At 44.2% G+C, this 16991-nt stretch overlaps 1 protein-coding gene across 6 annotated transcripts in view; it reads left to right on the top strand.

The window, feature by feature from the left end:
- MYL4 (myosin light chain 4) overlaps positions 1 to 16991 on the top strand; it is a 32746-nt gene that overhangs the window by 7481 nt on the left and 8274 nt on the right. The window contains exons 1-5 of one of the 6 annotated variants that reach the window (XM_064369154.1): positions 2451 to 2467; positions 2839 to 2954; positions 8098 to 8212; positions 10557 to 10719; positions 15009 to 15036. In XM_064369154.1, coding sequence (XP_064225224.1) covers positions 10591 to 10719; positions 15009 to 15036 — 157 coding nt within the window. In that variant the 5' untranslated portion in view covers positions 2451 to 2467; positions 2839 to 2954; positions 8098 to 8212; positions 10557 to 10590. Of the gene's footprint in view, positions 1 to 2450; positions 2468 to 2533; positions 2725 to 2838; positions 2955 to 4518; positions 4538 to 8097; positions 8213 to 10205; positions 10260 to 10556; positions 10720 to 15008; positions 15037 to 16991 lie in introns of those variants that run through there. The other 5 variants (XM_064369153.1, XM_064369152.1, XM_012444091.2 and 2 more) reach the window with 5 other exon arrangements.

The raw sequence follows: 16991 nt of genomic DNA, 5'->3' as shown, positions 1-16991 counted from the left end.
CAACAAAGCGAGACCCTAATTTCTTAAAAAAAAATAAAAAATTAGCCGGGCATGGTTGTGCATGACTCTAGTCCTAGCTACTTGGGAGACTGAGGTGGGAGGATTTCTTGAGCCTAGGAGTTCGAAGTTGCACTGAGTTAAGATTATACCACTGTATTCTGGCCAGAGAGATAGAGCAAGACTGTCTCAAAAAAAAAAAAAAAAAACCACACACACAAAAAAACCACACAAAAACAACAAAAGAATTTGGGACTGGAGAGAGTTTTAGGCAGAACTAAATTCAGTCTTTGAGTTGTGAACCTTCTTTCGTTTGTGCAATCCTCCCGCCTTGGCCTCCCAAAGTACTGGGATTATAGGCATGAGCCACTTGCCCAGCCTGCAGGTACTTTTACTAAGATGAATAAGAGACCATCCCTGGCCCCAGGGAGCTCACTGTCTGGTGTAGAGGATGCAGACATATGAATACATAGTTGTAATATAATGATAAATAGTTTCACAAAGATTTTACAAGGCATTACATTAACCAATGAGTACCTGTAATCCCAGCTTTTTGTGAGAACTTGTCTCAAAAAAAAAGTACCTGCATACTATAGGTGCTCAATGCATGTTAGTTGTAGTAAACGCTTTTTTGTTTTGTTTTGTTTTTTTTGAGACCGAGTCTTGCTCTATCATTAGGCTGGAGTGCAGTGGTGCAATCTCAGCTCACTGCAAACTCTGTCTCCCGGGTTCAAGCGATTCTCCTGCCTCAGCCTCCTGAGTAGCTGGGACTACAGGCATGTACCACTATATCCAGCTAATTCTTGTTTTTTTTAGTAGAGAAGGGTTTTCACCATGTTGGCCAGGATGGTCTCGATCTCTTGACCTCGTGATCTGCCCGCTTTGGCCTCCCAAAGTGTTGGGATTATAGGCGTGAGCCACGGTACCCGGCCTTTTTTTTAAGACAGAGTCTCTGTCACCCACACTGTAGAGCAGTGGTGCCATCTTGGCTTACTGTAACCTCCATTTCCTGGGCTCACGCCATACTCCCACCTCAGCCTCTGGAGTAGCTGGGACTACAGTCATGGGCCACCACACCTGGTTAATTTTTGTGTTTTTTGTAGAGACAAGGTTTCACCATGTTGCCCAGCCTCGCAAAGTGCTGGAATTATAGGCGTGAGCCACCGTGCCTGGACTCAATAAGTGTTGTTAGTTGAATGAATGAATGAGAGTAATCTGAATGAGGGAGAGGAGAGTTGGTGGCAGAACTTTGGTGTTACATGTGTAGCAGAGATGGCCCAAGACTAGCACACTAGATCTAGTCACAGGGAAGTCTAGAGAGGAAGACTGGTGGTATGCTAGAGAGGAAGTCAGAATTCAAGAAGTAAAAGAGGAAGTCAGTGGAAAGGGAAACTGAGAAAAGAGAATAATCTTTAGCGTTAAAAATACATCCCCAATTGCTGAGAAAGAGGACCTGCTAAGGATTTGAGCCTCTTTTTGCTTACTGAGAGCTACCCATGCTGTGTTCCAGGGCCATCTCTTTCATCGATGTTTCCTTGCTTCCTTGCCCCCTTGGACGCTAAGCTTCTTTCTGAGAGAGAATCCCTGTGTCAGTTCTGCCAGCTCCCACTGCTGTCTTAGAGTCCTGCATTCTAGTCTCAGGTTGGTCATCACTCAGTATGATGTTGGGCAAGTCACCCATTTCTCTCTGGACCTCTGAAGTCCCTTGTAGCTGTTAGCATATCTGGGATGATGCAGTTTGGATAACTGGTGAGGATTCCAGCTTGCTCTCTGCTGCTTTGCGACTATAAATCTGTACCAAATACCAGCTATCCTGCCCTCTGCTTTAGATTCCTAGGTAGACTCTAACCCACCTTAGGCAGGGCCCCTCCCAGCACCTTCTCACAGGATTCAGTTCACACATATGTCACTAGACAGCACTGCCTTGATTGCAGCACAGAAATGAGCTTCAACCATTTAAGCAATTGAGCAATGAGGCCAACATATAGCATTCTCCACCTATGCTAAAGCAGCCAAGGAAATGAAGTTTAAGGGGATGATTTAAATTGTTGGCAGGGCACGGTGGCTCATACTGTAATCCCAGCACTTTGGGAGGCCAAGGCAGGCAGATCACTTGAGGTCAGGAGTTCAAGACCAGCCTGGCCAACATGGTGAAACTCCGTCTCCACTAAAAATACAAAAATTAGCTGGGCTTGGTGGTGGGCAGCTGTAATCCCAGCTACTCAGGAGGCTGAGGCAGGAGAATAGCTTGAATCTGGGAGGCAGAGTTTGCAGTGAGCTGAGATTGCACCATGGCACTCCAGCCTGGGCAATGGAGTGAGACTCTGTCTCAAAAAGTAAATAAATAAAAATAAAGTGTTGCGAGAGCTAGTTTTACTGTGATCTTTGAACTTTGATTTTAGACACCTTTCCCCTCCTTTTCTGCTTTCATCTTTGGTGTTTGGGCCCTTGTGGGTTATTGAGCCTTCAGGTTATTCATTGCTTTTTTTCTCCCTCTTTTGTGGGAAGGGATCTTATATACAGAGGATTGGGTTAATCATTCTCTTGATTTATAGCCTTCTTTCTTTAGTGGTCCATGCAAGGCCTTTCTTGTTTAATTACTTATTTATTTTCTTTTATCTCATTGCCCCATCCATCCAAACCACACCCACTATAGGCAATTATTGAATATTTTTAATGTGTATTTTTTTGTTTATATGTGTTCTTGGATAATGGGTAATGCTTCTAGTATGTGTGAATTATTTTAAATTTTAATAATATTTAGCTTAATACACCCAAAATCTTATCAACATGTCATCAATATGAGATATGTTACAGTCTTTTTTTTTTTTTTTGAGACAGTCTTGCTTTGTCGCCCGGGCTGGAATGCAGTGACTCGATCTCAGCTCATGGCAATCTCTGCCTCCTGGGTTCAAGTGATTCTCCTGCCTCAGCCTCCTGAGTAGCTGGAATTACAGGTATGCGCCACCATGTCCAACTAGTTTTTGTATTTTTAGTAGAGATGGGGTTTCACCATGTTGGCCAGGCTGGTCTCGAACTCCTGAGCTGAAGTGATCCATCTGCCTTGGCCTCCCAAAGTTCTGGGAATACAGGCATGAGCCACTGTGCCTGGCCCACATTCTTTTTTTGTACTTCAAAATCCAGTATGTATTTTACTGTTATAGCATATCTCAATTTGGATGGTAAATTTTCATTAGAAATACTTAATCTGTATTTAGATTTCATAAAATGCACAGTTGAAAAAGTAGATTCATATACCTAAGTTGTTCCAAGCATACTTAAAAGTTTTCTAATAATCAAGCATCAAAAAAAGTATTTTTCTTTAATGTTTACATACAAACTGACAAAACTACTTCATTTAGCCCTATTAGTCATATTTATTTTAGCAGAATTGACTTGACTTTGAAGCAAAAACATATCAGTTTTGAAACTACATCTTTCCAGGTTAAGTAAATTCACTAACTCTTGTGTCAATTCAGCATTATTAACTTGAAATTCAAAGAGATATTGTGCAAATTGAAAAAGCAACTCTAAATGTATAAATATTAACAAAAAGCGACTCTAAATTTATTAAAATCAACAAAGCATTCTTTAAACTTTTCTTGTTTTTGTAGCTAATTTACATAATACTATTTATTACAATTAGAATCTTCTGCATATTTATATTGAAAGAATGTGTATTGATGTGTATTATGAAAGGTTTCAACTTTAGCATAAATTTTTTTTTTTTTTTTTGCTGCAAAAGTATAGCATGAATTCTTGTACCTCTCTAGATAAGTCAGAGATGTTTTCTTTCCTGAAGCTTAAATTTATTTATTTATTTACTTGTAGACAAAGTCTCATTCTGTTGCCCAGGCTGGAGTGCAGTGGCACAATCTCGGCTTACTGCAGCTGCTGCCTCCCTAGTTCAAGCAATTCTCTTGCCTCAGCCTCCTGAGTATCTGCAATTATTGGTGTGTGCCACCAAACCCAGCTAATTTTTGTATTTTTAGTAGAGAGAGAGTTTCACCACGTTAGTCAGGCTGGTCTTAAACTCCTGACCTCAAGTGATCTGCCTACCTCAGCCTCCCAAAGTGCTGGGAATACCTAACTAAAACATTTCTACTTCTATCCTTCATATCTCTTTTTAAAAAGTGTCAGTTAAATATAAACGTACTATCCTCCCTATCCTCCAGTTTTTCTTTTATGTTTTCTATTTCTTTGCCTTCTTTTTTTCCTTCTGGGAGATATTCTCTCTTTTGTTTTTCAATTCCCTAATTTGTTTCCCAGCCGTATGTATTCTACCAATTTTCAAATCTATTGTGTGCTCTATTTTGGTGACTAATTTTTCATACATATCTGCTTGTTTTTTAAATTTTTTAAAAAATGTCATCTATTATACTTTTTATAGTTGATATTCTGTTTGTTCTTTACTTTTTCTTGTCCTGGTGTCATATTAGTAATATTTTCCTTTATCTCTTTTAGCATGATTTTGGGGCTACTTTTAAAATCTTGGTCCATCTGTTGTCATATTCCTACTTAAGGTACACTGTGTAATCAAGTAAGTTGTATGCTTTTAGATTAGTTGTGCTACTCAGTTGCCTTGCTATTTTGTCCTTGGCCATGTAGGTTGTTCTGTCCAACAATACATACTAGTGCCATTGAGCTTAGAAGTTGAAGGTTGGGGGTGAATGAGCTCTAAAACTGAGAACCCTAGGCCCCCAAACTCTCAAGTCAGTCAGGCTCAGCCTCATAAAATAACTCTTCATGTCAGGGCTTCACCCTTTGCCCTCCAGCGAGGGAAAAGTGACTTTAGGAGTACAGGCATGAGCCACTGTGCCTGGCTGAAACATTTTGTAGATTGTAATTCACCTGCCCTGGAAATTTAGAGGTTTAACAGTTTTCTAATAAGGGTTAAGGAGGGGAACATCTGTCTAGAGTTGGGTTGCCCCCTTAGCTGTTTTTATCACAAGCACAGTGTATCTCCAGTGCTTTGCTGTTACTCTTACCAACACCTGGACCACAGTTTCAGTCATGGCAAGTGAGGGAGTAGCAGTTTGTTATAAGACAGTGGTGGAAGAAAAGAAATCAGAACGCTGAGAGCTCCTTTTCTTTTTTTAATCATTCCACAGCTGTGCCTGGCCACTTCCTGCCCCTACTCAAAGCTACCCCTCTACCACACACACACCAATTCGAAACAAGGCCCTCTCCTTGGGGTTTCTCGAGGGATTTCTTGGGGTTTCTTCATTTCTTGTATTTTCTCTTTGTAATTCTTCTGTAGGTGATCTTGGGATGGGGAGCCACAGTCATAGTAGTTCAATAAGGATCCAAGCTTAAAGATCTTGAGTACTTGCTCTGTGCTAGACACTGTTCTATGTGTGCCATCTGTATTAACTCATTTAATCCTCACAACTACCTTGTGTAGTTATATTAACAGCCCTATTTTACCGATGAGAAAACTGAGGCATAAAGAAGTTAAAAAATAGCCAGGTGTGAGGTGTGGTAGTGCGTACCTGTAGTCTCAGCTACTTGAGAGACTGAGGCGGGAGAATCACTTAAACCCGGGAAATGAAGGCTGCAATGAACTATGATTCGCTGCTGTACTCCAGCCTGGGTAACAAAGTGAGACCCTGCCCCCCCAAAAAAAAATGTTAACTAAGCCAGGACTCTAAACCAGGCAGTCTGATTCATGAGTCAGCCTTAACCTCTGCCTTGCAGTAAAACCCAAATTATCCAGTACTCTCTATGGGGACAATTGACATAGTGTTGGCCAGGGCATTGCCCCATGATGTCCAGGCTTATGAGACATTGGTTAGAGGAGAGAGAGAGAGGGTGACAGGAACAAGGCATTAACAACCAGGCTGGCTGTCAGTAGCATTTGATCCCAGGCAGGAGATTCTAATGGATCTCGCTCTAAGCAGGACACAGACAGGCTCTGTGTGGTTAGAGATGAAGGGAGGAGGAGGAGGAGGAGTGAGTGTTTGTGAGCTCAGCCCACATGAGGGCTGACGTCAGTCCTCTTCTGTGCATTTGTGTCCGAATTTGACATCTGATGTAAACCAGTTGGTGTTAAATTCTGTCCTGTGTTTTCAATCCGCTGAATTGGGAGTCCCTCATGGGAGCATTGGGGTGGGCCTCAGCAGCTCTGGCTCAGGAACCACCAGATGCTTCTCCGAGAAAGTTGTTCGGCTGCCAGTACCTACTGCCACACTTGCCTCTTCACACTTCTACATCTCCTTCTTTCCTTTGCTCAGATGGGTCAACACATATTGTAGGGCAAGCCCGTGTCTTAGGACCTGTAAAGATACTCTCGATTGGTAAGATTTGAAGGTGAAAGTCACTGACCGTGAAACAGAATGAAGACCGTAAGAAGGTGGAAGCTTGGATTCTAGTTACTGGGCTCTAATGAACCGTGGTGTCATGAATTTTAGTAAAAACAAGGCGTTGATGTCTTGTTTCTTCATGCCTGGCTCTTTCCCTGAAGCCACAGCTCTCCTTGAGTTGTTTCTGAAGTGCCAGGCACTTTTTTCACTGGGGCTGCTGAAAACAAATCAGAAACTGATTTGAGGAGCATCTCCTCCCCTGATGGGGTGCCTGTGGCCTAAGGTTTCAAGTGATTGGGTGCCTTCTCTGAGTGTTCTCCATCAGGCAGGCGGCCTGGCCCTAGAGACGTGCCACATGCTTTCAGAGCCACAAATATTTCACACCATGAGCTCCCAGCTGCTGCCCTTCCCCCCTCTTCCATTCCTTTCCACCTCTTCCTCATTCCTAATCCCACACCTTAAAATCCCTTCAGCCACTGTCACCTTACCTTGTCCCTTTCTCATGTGGACCTCTCTCTGGAAGTTCCAAATCTGGGAAGGCTTAATGCACCTCTAGCTTCAACCTGCTTGGCAAAGAAAAGTAAAATGAACATCTGCGAATGTTTCCTACATGGCAGAGGTTGTTTGCAGTGCCTTACGTTATTTCGTACAAACCTCATGACAACTTGAAAAGGAAATGTTTACTCTCAGAGGTCCTGAGGCTACTCAGGCTTAGATTAGAAAGTGCCAAAACCAGGCTTCAGACCCATCACTGTCTACCTCCAGAGTCCACAGTCTTTGTATGATTTTGGATGTCTCCAGAGCCCCGTTCAGCTTTCTCAGCTTTCTAACCTCATAGTTCTGTTCCCATGCAGAATCGATATTTCGCTTCTTGGAGTTTAGAAAAGAAAGAGGGGGTGGGGAGGAAATAAAGGAAGAAAAGAAAAGAACAACCTTCCAGCTTTTTTTTTTTTTTTTTTTTTTAAGGAGAATACGTCTTTGTAGCATAACTACAACAATAACATAACAATAACATAACTTGTGTGTGCATGTGTGTTTTAACTGGAAGCGGGCATGTGTCATTCAGTGATTATTTAAAAAAATGTTAAGCCATGGAACCATTAGAAAATGATACCATGAAACACAATAAAGACCATAAGAAGGTGGAAGCTCAGACTCCAGTTACTGGGTGGCGGTGACTGAAGTGATGGTGGTGGAAGGAGCTCGAAGGCCTGGCCTTTCTATGTCCCTTGCAGCCAGAAGCATGTCAGTGGAGTCTCAGGATTCTGTTGAACATGGTGGGAAAGCTCCTGATTATTTTTCCTTTTAAAATAAGCCAGCTGAGGCCCAGAGAGGGGAAGTGGCTGACAAAGTCAGGACTAGTGCCTGAGTCTCCCAGCTTCTATCCTGCAGCTTTTTACAGAAATCTCAGGTTGTATATTTTTGCACAAACTCCGCAGGATGCAGTCCAGGGAGGGATGCAGGTGGAGGCAGAGAGAGTGGAGGGCCTGGGCTTCCTCTTTTTCTCCTTCCTCATCACCAACAACCTAAACTCCCAATCCCCGTGGGGAATGAGGTAGGTCAGTGAGAGGACTGACAGGGATTACAGAAGAGTTCAAATGAAGGTACAAGGGGTCAAGTTTGGTAGCTGATAAGGAAGAGAGGTGAGGCAGAAGATGAGGGAGGTGGTGAGGTAAACAGAGCAAAGGAGCTGCCCTCCCAGCTCAGGACCGGGGCTGAACTAGAGTCTGGGCCCTGGTCTTGTTCTAGTTCCCCTTGAGCAAGTCCTGGCCCTTTTTCCTGTCTGTTTCCTTTGAAGGCTTCTATACCACCACCAGTGAGCGTGTACAGGCTGCAGGAGGAGCAGTGAAGAGCAGGGTGCTACGGAGAGCACTGCACCCCGGGAACCAGAATTAGCTGGCCCAGCTCTGCCTGTAAGTAGCTGAATGTCTTGAGACAACTTAAATGTTTCCCTGGACCTTAGCTTCCTTGCCTGTAAAACAGGATGGGGCCAGATGACCTCTAAGGGTCCTTTTGGCTCTGAAAGCAATGATCTGGGGCATGGAGCCTGTGGTTAGAGAGCTGGGGAATGGGCAGGTGTGGGCTCCAGGGCACCCAGCATTGCAGGCTTAGCAGCTAACAGCAACCAGGTGTTCTGTGGTCTAGCAATCTTACTTTATAGGTGAGGAGACTGGCCCTAGAAAGGCAAAGTGATTTTTTTTGTTTCTTTCAGCTTTATTCCCCTTTTTCCTCTGAACTGGAGTTTAAAGATTCAGCACATAGCAGTTTTGTGTAGTGGATACATACACTTTTTTGTTGTTAGTTTTCTGAATATTTTATTGACTTTCAAAGTTTTTTTTACATAAACAGTAAATGCTCGTTATGAAAATTTCCATTAATACAGGAAGTGAAAAAGTGAAAAACTGCAAAGTGCTGTTATCCTCCCACCCTTACCCGCTAGGTCCCCAGAGGTGTCTCTGTAAACAGTTCAGTGTGTATCCATCCTGACCTTTCCAATGAATGCACAAACTTGTATGCCCTTCCCCCACAACTGGATTATCATATACATTATTCAAGCATAAGCTTTGGAATCAGACATACCTAGAGTCTAATCCCAGCTCATAGCTAATTATTTGCATGACCTTGGCTAAAGTTATTCAACCAGTTTTAGTTTCAATCTCCCCAAGTGTAAAATGAAAATAATAATAGTATCCACCTGGCCTGAAGTGGCGGTTTACACCTGTAATCCCAGCATTTTGGAAGGCCGAGGCTGGTGGATCGTTTGAGCTCAGGAGTTCAAGACCAACCTGGGCAATTTAGCAATGCCTCATCTCTACTAAAAACAAAGCAAAAAATACCCCCCCAATTAGCCGGGTGTGGTGGTGCCCACCTGTAGTCCCAGCTACTCAGGAGGTTGAGGTGGGAGAATTGTTTGAGCCAGGAAAGGCGAGGCTGCAGTGAGCTGTGATTGTACCACTGCACTCTCACCTGGGCAACAGAGTGAGAGCTTGTCTCTGTTAAAACAAGCAAACAGGTCCGGGCATGGTGGCTCACATCTGTAATCCTAGCACTTTGGGAGGCTGAGATGGGCAGATCATGAGGTCAAGAGATTGAGACCATCCTAGTTAACATGGTGAAACCGCATCTCTACTAAAAATACAAAAGTTAGCTGGGCATGGTGGCATGCACCTGTAGTCCCAGTGTCTCAGGAGGCTGAGGCAGGAGAATTGCTTGAACCCAGGAGGTGGAGGTTGCGGTGAGCCGAGATTGCACCATTGCATTCCAGTCTGGGCAACAAGAGCGAAACTCCGTCTAAAAAAAAAAAAAACAATAACAACGAGCAAACAAAATAGTATCTACCTTATAGGATCGTGGTAAAGATTTAATGAGACTTTATATGAATAGCACTTAACAGTTCCTGGTACTGGTAGTAGTAAGCACTACATACACACGTGCCCAAACACACACCCCAACACACACACAGCACAGAATGAGTTAGACGTAGAGTGAAAACTAGACCCCAAGTTTTCTGACCCTCAGTCTCCTCGACTTTCTACCACACCTCTCTGCTTCTCTCCTAGGTGCCTAGGCATGAGTTAAAGGCTCACTACTTGTTGAATGAATGATTGAGGTAGTAAGGGTGGGGTAGATCTAGAGATCTGAGGTCTATGGAGTTTCTGGGATGCCTGCTCTGGAAAATGGAGGCTTTCTCCCTGTGAGTTGTAGGGTGTGGGGCAGTGTGGGTTGGCTGGACCAGCTGTTGCTTCAGAGCTCCATGCCTGGAGAGTTGGGCCTCTGGGCAGAGCTGAGGGCCCAGAGTGGCTCTCAGCTTAAAGGATCTTGGCTTAGAAGGAATGCACAGTGGGCTGCCTCTGCTCAGGAGGGGCTAAAAAAAGCCTCACTCTCCCCTGGGCTTTGTGTGAGGGTTATCAACTGCTCAAGTCAGCTCATCTCTCTGGCTGCTCTGGCATATTTGAGGAGGTCTGTTTTCCTGGTCCTTTTGGGTTTCCACCAATTAGCTGGAAGGGATCAGTCTGTTCTAGAGGTGAAGAGAGAGGTGTGGGGTGAAGGGGAGGGGGCTGGTGGCTCCAAACCTGGTGACAATACACAGTTGTCAGCTGCACCCTGCTGGCGTTTCTTCCTTTTATAGTCAGCAGCAGTTGCTCTTGCTCTCACCCAGCCCCTCTGTGGGGGCTCCTGCCCAGGATAAAAGGGAAGCGAGGCGGCCCAGGCTCCTATCTCATCTCCCAGACGCCACGTCTGTTGGTTTCTTCTCAGATCACTCCTCTGACAAAGATCCCAACCAGACAACATGGCTCCCAAGAAGCCTGAGCCTAAGAAGGAGGCCGCCAAGCCAGCTCCAGCTCCAGCCCCTGTGCCAGCCCCTGCCCCAGCTCCTGAGCCTCCCAAGGAACCTGCTTTTGACCCCAAAAGTGTAAAGGTAAGTGAGGCTCAGGCATTGGGATGGATGAGGGGATGAAATTCAGAGTCCTTTTGCTCTGGAGCTTAGAGATCTACTTCATGTGGGCTGGACTGGGATGAGGACTAGGGTGTCCATGCCACAGATGACAGTCCCATGGGGCAGTGGAGAGGGTGTTGGGGCTGAGGAGGGGGATATTGGGCCATAAACCTTTTCCATCAAGAATGAGGTGCTGCTCTGAGGGAGACCTGTTCTGCTACCCTAGATTTGTGCAGCTAAGCTGGGAATGGTTGGGGCAGGGGGGAGGTACAACCAACCACCTTTCCACCCTTTTTTAAGGCATTGTGAGGACCACCATAGCAACGTAAAAGAGACCAGCTAGCCTTTTCCTAGGAGGTAGTGGGATGTCTTTATGGAGAAGGGACACATCATGGCAGCTGCCAGTGTAGCTTGGAGTAAGTGATATAAACAGTCAGGGAATGTCCTGCCTGTGCAGGGAGGACAAACACTCTTATGGCAGGTGAGGGCAGGGTGGAAAGGAGGTTGTGGTTAAGATAAGAGGAGCCTGGATTCCTCTCTTTCTCTTTCCTTACCCAGATGGGTCTCTTTCTCTTTCCTTAGCCTGGGTTCCTATCCGTAGCATACAGAGGACTGGCCCACCCCAGGCTGAGACCCTCTCTCCAGTCTTGTCAGGAAATTGGGCCTGGTTCCTCTGCCCCACCCTGCTCTCCTCACACAAAACATTCCTCTCCCTGGAGCTGGTGTGGGCCCTGCCTGCTGACTCAGTCATTTTAGACCTCCCACCTCTCTGGCCCAGCTGCTAAAGGAATGGAACTGGGGGGAGAGGGGTGGGCTGAAGAGGGAGGGGCCAGAGACCTCTGGAGAGGAGCAGTTTTAAGCCTTGGCACCAGAATGGGAGAGGTCAAGTGGCTACTGGTATGAAGAGCTATTAATAACAGGTTGCGAGTGCTGAGCCCCCAGGGACCTCAGCCTTAGGATAGGGCTGGGGGTGGCGAGGGATCAGGTCAAAATAAGAGCACAGGACCAGGTTCTGTGACAAGCAGGCAGGGAAACAAAAACTCAGAGCCCTAATCATATGGCCTCTCTGCCCTCTGAGGATTCCTCCTGTACCCAAAGCCGGGGATACCCTACAATTATTATGCCAAAGACCCAGTCCCCTTAAGGGGCAGGAGTTAGGTGGAACTGCTTGGCCAAGAGATGGAAGCAATTGCTTCGTTTCTGAGCTTGGTTATGGCTCATTCTGGGGAAACTGAGGCTACTGGTTGACCCTGAAAGCACCTGCCGGTTTTCTAGGTCATACATTACCTCCCTCTAGAAGCTGAGCCTGGCAGGAAAAGCTGACTGTTTCCCCCTGCAGGATTCCTCCTCGCCTTGATTTCTGATTTGTTCCGATAAAGCACTGTGCCTTTGGATGAGTTGCCAGGCCTGGTCTCTGGTGTCTGGGCAATAGCTGCCTAGTGGAATTAGACTGATGTTCTTCCCTTGGCCTGTTACTTCTTTCATTCACTCTCCTCTCCCGACTTTTCACCTGTGACAAATGGTACCCCTGGTTGCAATCCTCTTTTCCACAACTGTGTCTTCATGGGGTCTGTTGGGGGTGCTGAAGTTGCTTTGAAGCAGGAAAAAAAAAGGTATCTTTTATGAGAGTCATTTTCCTTATTATTGTGTTATACTTACCCAGTTCCTTTGATTAGAAGGTTCTTTGCTCCAAGATAGAGCAGAAGGCAGGTGAGGTGACTCATGCCTATATGAGGCCGAGGTGGGAGGGTTTATTTCAGGCTAGGCATTTGAGTCCAACCTGGGCAACATGGCAAGATCCTTGTCTCTACAAATAAATAAATAAATTATAAAAAAGATTCCAAGATAGAAGAGAAGCAAACTTAAGCCCAATGTGTATAGTTATGACCATCTATTGAGATTTTCTGTTTTTACATTAGTTGCTCTCACATGTTTATTCCTGGTACTTAAAGCATTGCAAAGTAAAGCAAATGGTTCCTTTTCCTCAGAGAGTAAGTGCAGAGCATCCTTCACTCCATCTAGGGGGTTTCTTTAACTTTCTGACTACGCCCCACTTTTAGCAAAGTCTGTTCCTGGCCACAGCTAGTTTTCTTTCCAACCCAGTTAACTCCCACTGCCCCAACCCATCCCCAGCTCATGGCTGCCGCCTCTGGGTCCTCATGAATGGAGACTGGTTCTCGGAGATGAGGGGACAGGATGGGTGCAGCACAAGCAGCAGCAGAATTAGGACTAGGAATGACAGCACTTGAAGAAGAGGCTCCAGGATTGGTTACCACCACCACCAGTGGAGAGGGGATGGGATGGGATGGGGTGGGGTAGGGTGCATAAGGACCACAAGGTAACATACAGAATCTTAAATTAAAATGACTTGGGCCTGGTGTGGTGGCTCACACCTTTAATCCCAGCCCTTTGGGAGGCCGAGGCAGGTGGATCACCTAAGGTCAGGAGTTTGAGACCAGCCTGGTCAACTCAGTGAAACTCCATCTCTACTAAAAATACAAAAATTAGCAGGATGTGTTGGTGGATACCTGTAATCCCAGCTACTGAGGCAGGAGAATCTCTTGAACCCGGGAGGCAGAGGTCACAGTGAGCCAAGATCATGCCATTGCACTCCAGCCTGGGTGACAAGGATGAAACTCCATCTCAAGAAAAAAATAAAAATAAAATGATGCCTTTTGCTTGGGCATTGTCATTCACTCTCCTCTTCTGTACTCAGCATTGAATTATTATGCATTATGAGGGGGAGATTGAAATGTATCACCTCATTCAACAAATATTTTTTGAGTGCCTACTATGTGCTGAGCATTTTAATGAACAAGAACAAGAATCCTCGCCTGAGTGAATGGTGGCTTTGAGGAGACAGAGTGCACATAAAGGCATGACTGCAAACAATTAAGAAGCGTGGAGGGCCCATGCCAATTACTCTTGCTGTCCCAGAGTGCCTAAGAGTGTGTCAGAAGACAAAAGTACAACACATTTAGTTTAAAGATCCTGACTGGCTTTTATGTTTGAGTCCAGAATCTGGCAACAATGAGCCGAGCAGAGGAGGTGATATTATAGACAAAGAAGAGCTGAGGAAAGCAGAAACTAAGAGCAAAATGCAAATTGGTCATTGCAAAGTTACTTTCCTTGTAAAGGTTAAAGCAGATGGCGCTTTCTTATCACGCTGGCTAAAACTGTCCTGTTTGGGGATTTGGCTATTATCTCTCGTTTTCCTGATTTCTTGGAAAATCAGATGAACAACTTAGTTTTGGTTTGGTGACCTGCAACTTCAGCACCAGTGAATCTATTTTGGTTTGGTCTGTTGAGCCTAGTGTAGGAGCTCAGTACAAACCAATGGCCTCTTATAAATTGTACTTAACGAGGGACATGTACTGAAGGAGGGGTTGGAATGGGTTGGTGTATGGGAAGCCTTCATTGAAGGGAGTGGATTTAAATCAGAATCAAATAGAAACAGGAGTCAGAGGATGGGGAGTGGTGTCCCCAAAGGGGGCAGAAGTACAGCATGTCAGAGGACTATGGACTAGGAAGAGATTGAAGGGGCAACAGTGAGGGCAGTTTGTGGGTGGCTAGGATGAAGAATTTACCTTTGCCCCAAAGTCATTGCAATAGGGACTCAGTGTAGGTTCTAGAGTTATCCAGGGAATTTCTCCTTCCCTTTCCCTCTTATCTGGAGTCATCACTTAACAAGTGGTTTTGAGAGAGCTTTAGAGTCTCCATTACAGTTGTCCCTCAGTATCTGTAGGGGGTTGGTTCCAGGACCCCCACAGATACCAAAATCTGAGGATGCTCAAGTCTCCTATATAAAGTTTGCATATTTGCATATATAATCTACACACAGTCTCCTGTATACTTTAAATCATCTCTAGGTTACTTATAATACTTAGTACAATGTAAATGCTATATGATAGTTCTTATGTGTTTTTTTGTTTTATATTTTATTGTGTGGTTATTTATTGTTTTCTGAGTATTATCAATCCAGGGTTGGTTGAACCTGGGGATGCAGAACCCATGGATACAGAGGGTTGATTGTATTTCATAGCCTGTCAGTTGTGGGACATTCATCAAGAGACTGGTGTTTTACCCTTAGTACCACCTTCAGCAGGCCACTGATAAGTGGGAAAGGAGAACTGTCTCCTTTCCCACTTATCAGTGGCCTGCTGGAGGTGGCCAGACTGTGGTGAAAGCTACTTCTGCTTCTGTGTCCCTTTGGGAGCCTTTACAATTGCTTTTAGCAATCTCAGCCCTCACTTCTATTTCCCTCCCTACAGATAGACTTCACTGCTGACCAGATTGAAGGTGAGTATGGACAACCCCACCTCTCCGTCTTTATTGCACTTTCCTGGAGGAGGAAGAAGAGGAGGAGGAGTTGTTGTTCTTATGGTAATAGTAGTCACTGTCATCATCATCATAGCAAACCTATATTGAGCATCTACTATGTGTTAGGCACAGTCCTAAGCACCTTCTGTGGATTAACTCCTTTAATTCTCATAACAACACCATGAGGTAGCAATTGTTACCTCCTCCATTTTACAAGTGATAAAACTGAGACAGAGGGAGATGGGGTGACTTGTCCAGTCTCACATGGCAGTTAGCAGTAGAACTAGGATTCAAACTCGGGCAATCTGATTCTGGTCTTGTGTTCTCTTTTTTTTTTCAACCTGTGTTCTCAACTACTCTGCCAGACTGTTTGGAGCATAATAGATGCTCAACAAAAGTGAGTGCCTTTTTTTCTCCACCCCAGAGATCTAAGACATTTGGAAGCCTCATTTCTGTTCCCATTATTGGAAAACCCTCCTTAGTTGACCAGCTTCCCCTCCTCCCATGATGAAGTCTGCCAAGATGTTAACCCACTAATGGTGGCAAGGCCAACAAAATGTTTTATCATGTGATGCTGCGTGTCCCCAGCTGTAAAGCAGGACTCACTGTCATTGCAGTATCCCTCTCTTTCCCCCACCAAATGCCTCCAGGATATAAAATTATAGGCATTAGAAGGGACCTTGAAAAATCACCTAATTCAAACCCCTCATTTGAAGCACATACTCTCTTTTAAAAATTAAAATACTTACCCATGGTAAAAAAAAAAAAAAAAAAGCAAAAAAGCATACATATATTACTTAAAAATAAATAATAAAAAATAAAAGTCCTTTTTTTCCATGCTGATTCCACTCCCAAAGACAACGAATGTGAACAGGTGTTCATGTATCCTTTCAGAAATATATATATAATGAAACACAAGTTTGTGTGTATGTATGATGAATATATAAAGTTTATACAAATCAAGTCATGTGATACACACCATCCACCTTTTATTAAACATATACTTGGATTTAATAATATATATGATTCAGTAATATACATTATTTGGATATTTTTTCACAATTAACACAAACAATTCTACTTTATTCTTTTAAACAATTATATAGACTCTCACACATAGATTTACCCTTTTAATTTAATCAGAACTATATTGATAGACTTTCAGATTGTTTCCAGTTGAAGGGTATCAGCTTGCTTTCCCCAGATGACCTTCCTAGCAGTGGGTTAAATGATGGTGCATTTTAAATTATAATGGTTATTGCCAGGTTGCTCTCTAAAAAAGTGACACCAGTTTACCCACAAATATAAGATGAGAGCTGGCACATGCATTTTGAAACTAGTGAATTGAGCCTGACTCTGTTTTTATAATACTCAGTGGATACTCACTTGCAGTCAGTAGTTTCAGGGATGCTGTGAAATTCTTAAAATCAATTTTTTTTTTTTTTTTTTTTTTTTGAGACAGAGTTTCGCTCTTGTTACCCAGGCTGGAGTGCAATGGCGTGATCTCGGCTCACCACAACCTCTGCCTCCTGGGTTCAGGCAATTCTCCTGCCTCAGCCTCCTGAGTAGCTGGGATTACAGGCACGCGCCACTATGCCCAGCTAATTTTTTGTATTTTTAGTAGAGACGGGGTTTCACCATGTTGACCAGGATGGTCTCGATCTCTTGACCTCGTGATCCGCCCGCCTTGGCCTCCCAAAGTGCTGGGATTACAGGCGTGAGCCACCGTGCCCGGCCCTTAAAATCAATTTTAATGCATTTTAGTTAAATACATACTTATGTGGATATAAAAACACAATGACATTAGTGAGGACTTGAAAATCAACTGATGGTTTAAAATTTTTATTTCTCAAATGGCCAACTGGAACAGATGGTTGTCTCTTCTCTCCTAAAGATTTTCAGGGCCGATAGGGAGGGCATAACTCATTCTGATC

The sequence above is a fragment of the Aotus nancymaae genome, unplaced genomic scaffold (genome assembly GCF_030222135.1).
Source record: "Aotus nancymaae isolate 86718 unplaced genomic scaffold, 86718_ANA_hifiasm-v0.15.2.pri h1tg000089l, whole genome shotgun sequence".
In the NCBI taxonomy this organism is placed as follows: domain Eukaryota; kingdom Metazoa; phylum Chordata; class Mammalia; order Primates; family Aotidae; genus Aotus; species Aotus nancymaae.
The sequence above is the reverse complement of the archived record's forward strand: the minus strand, read 5'-3'. Positions and strand labels throughout refer to the sequence as shown.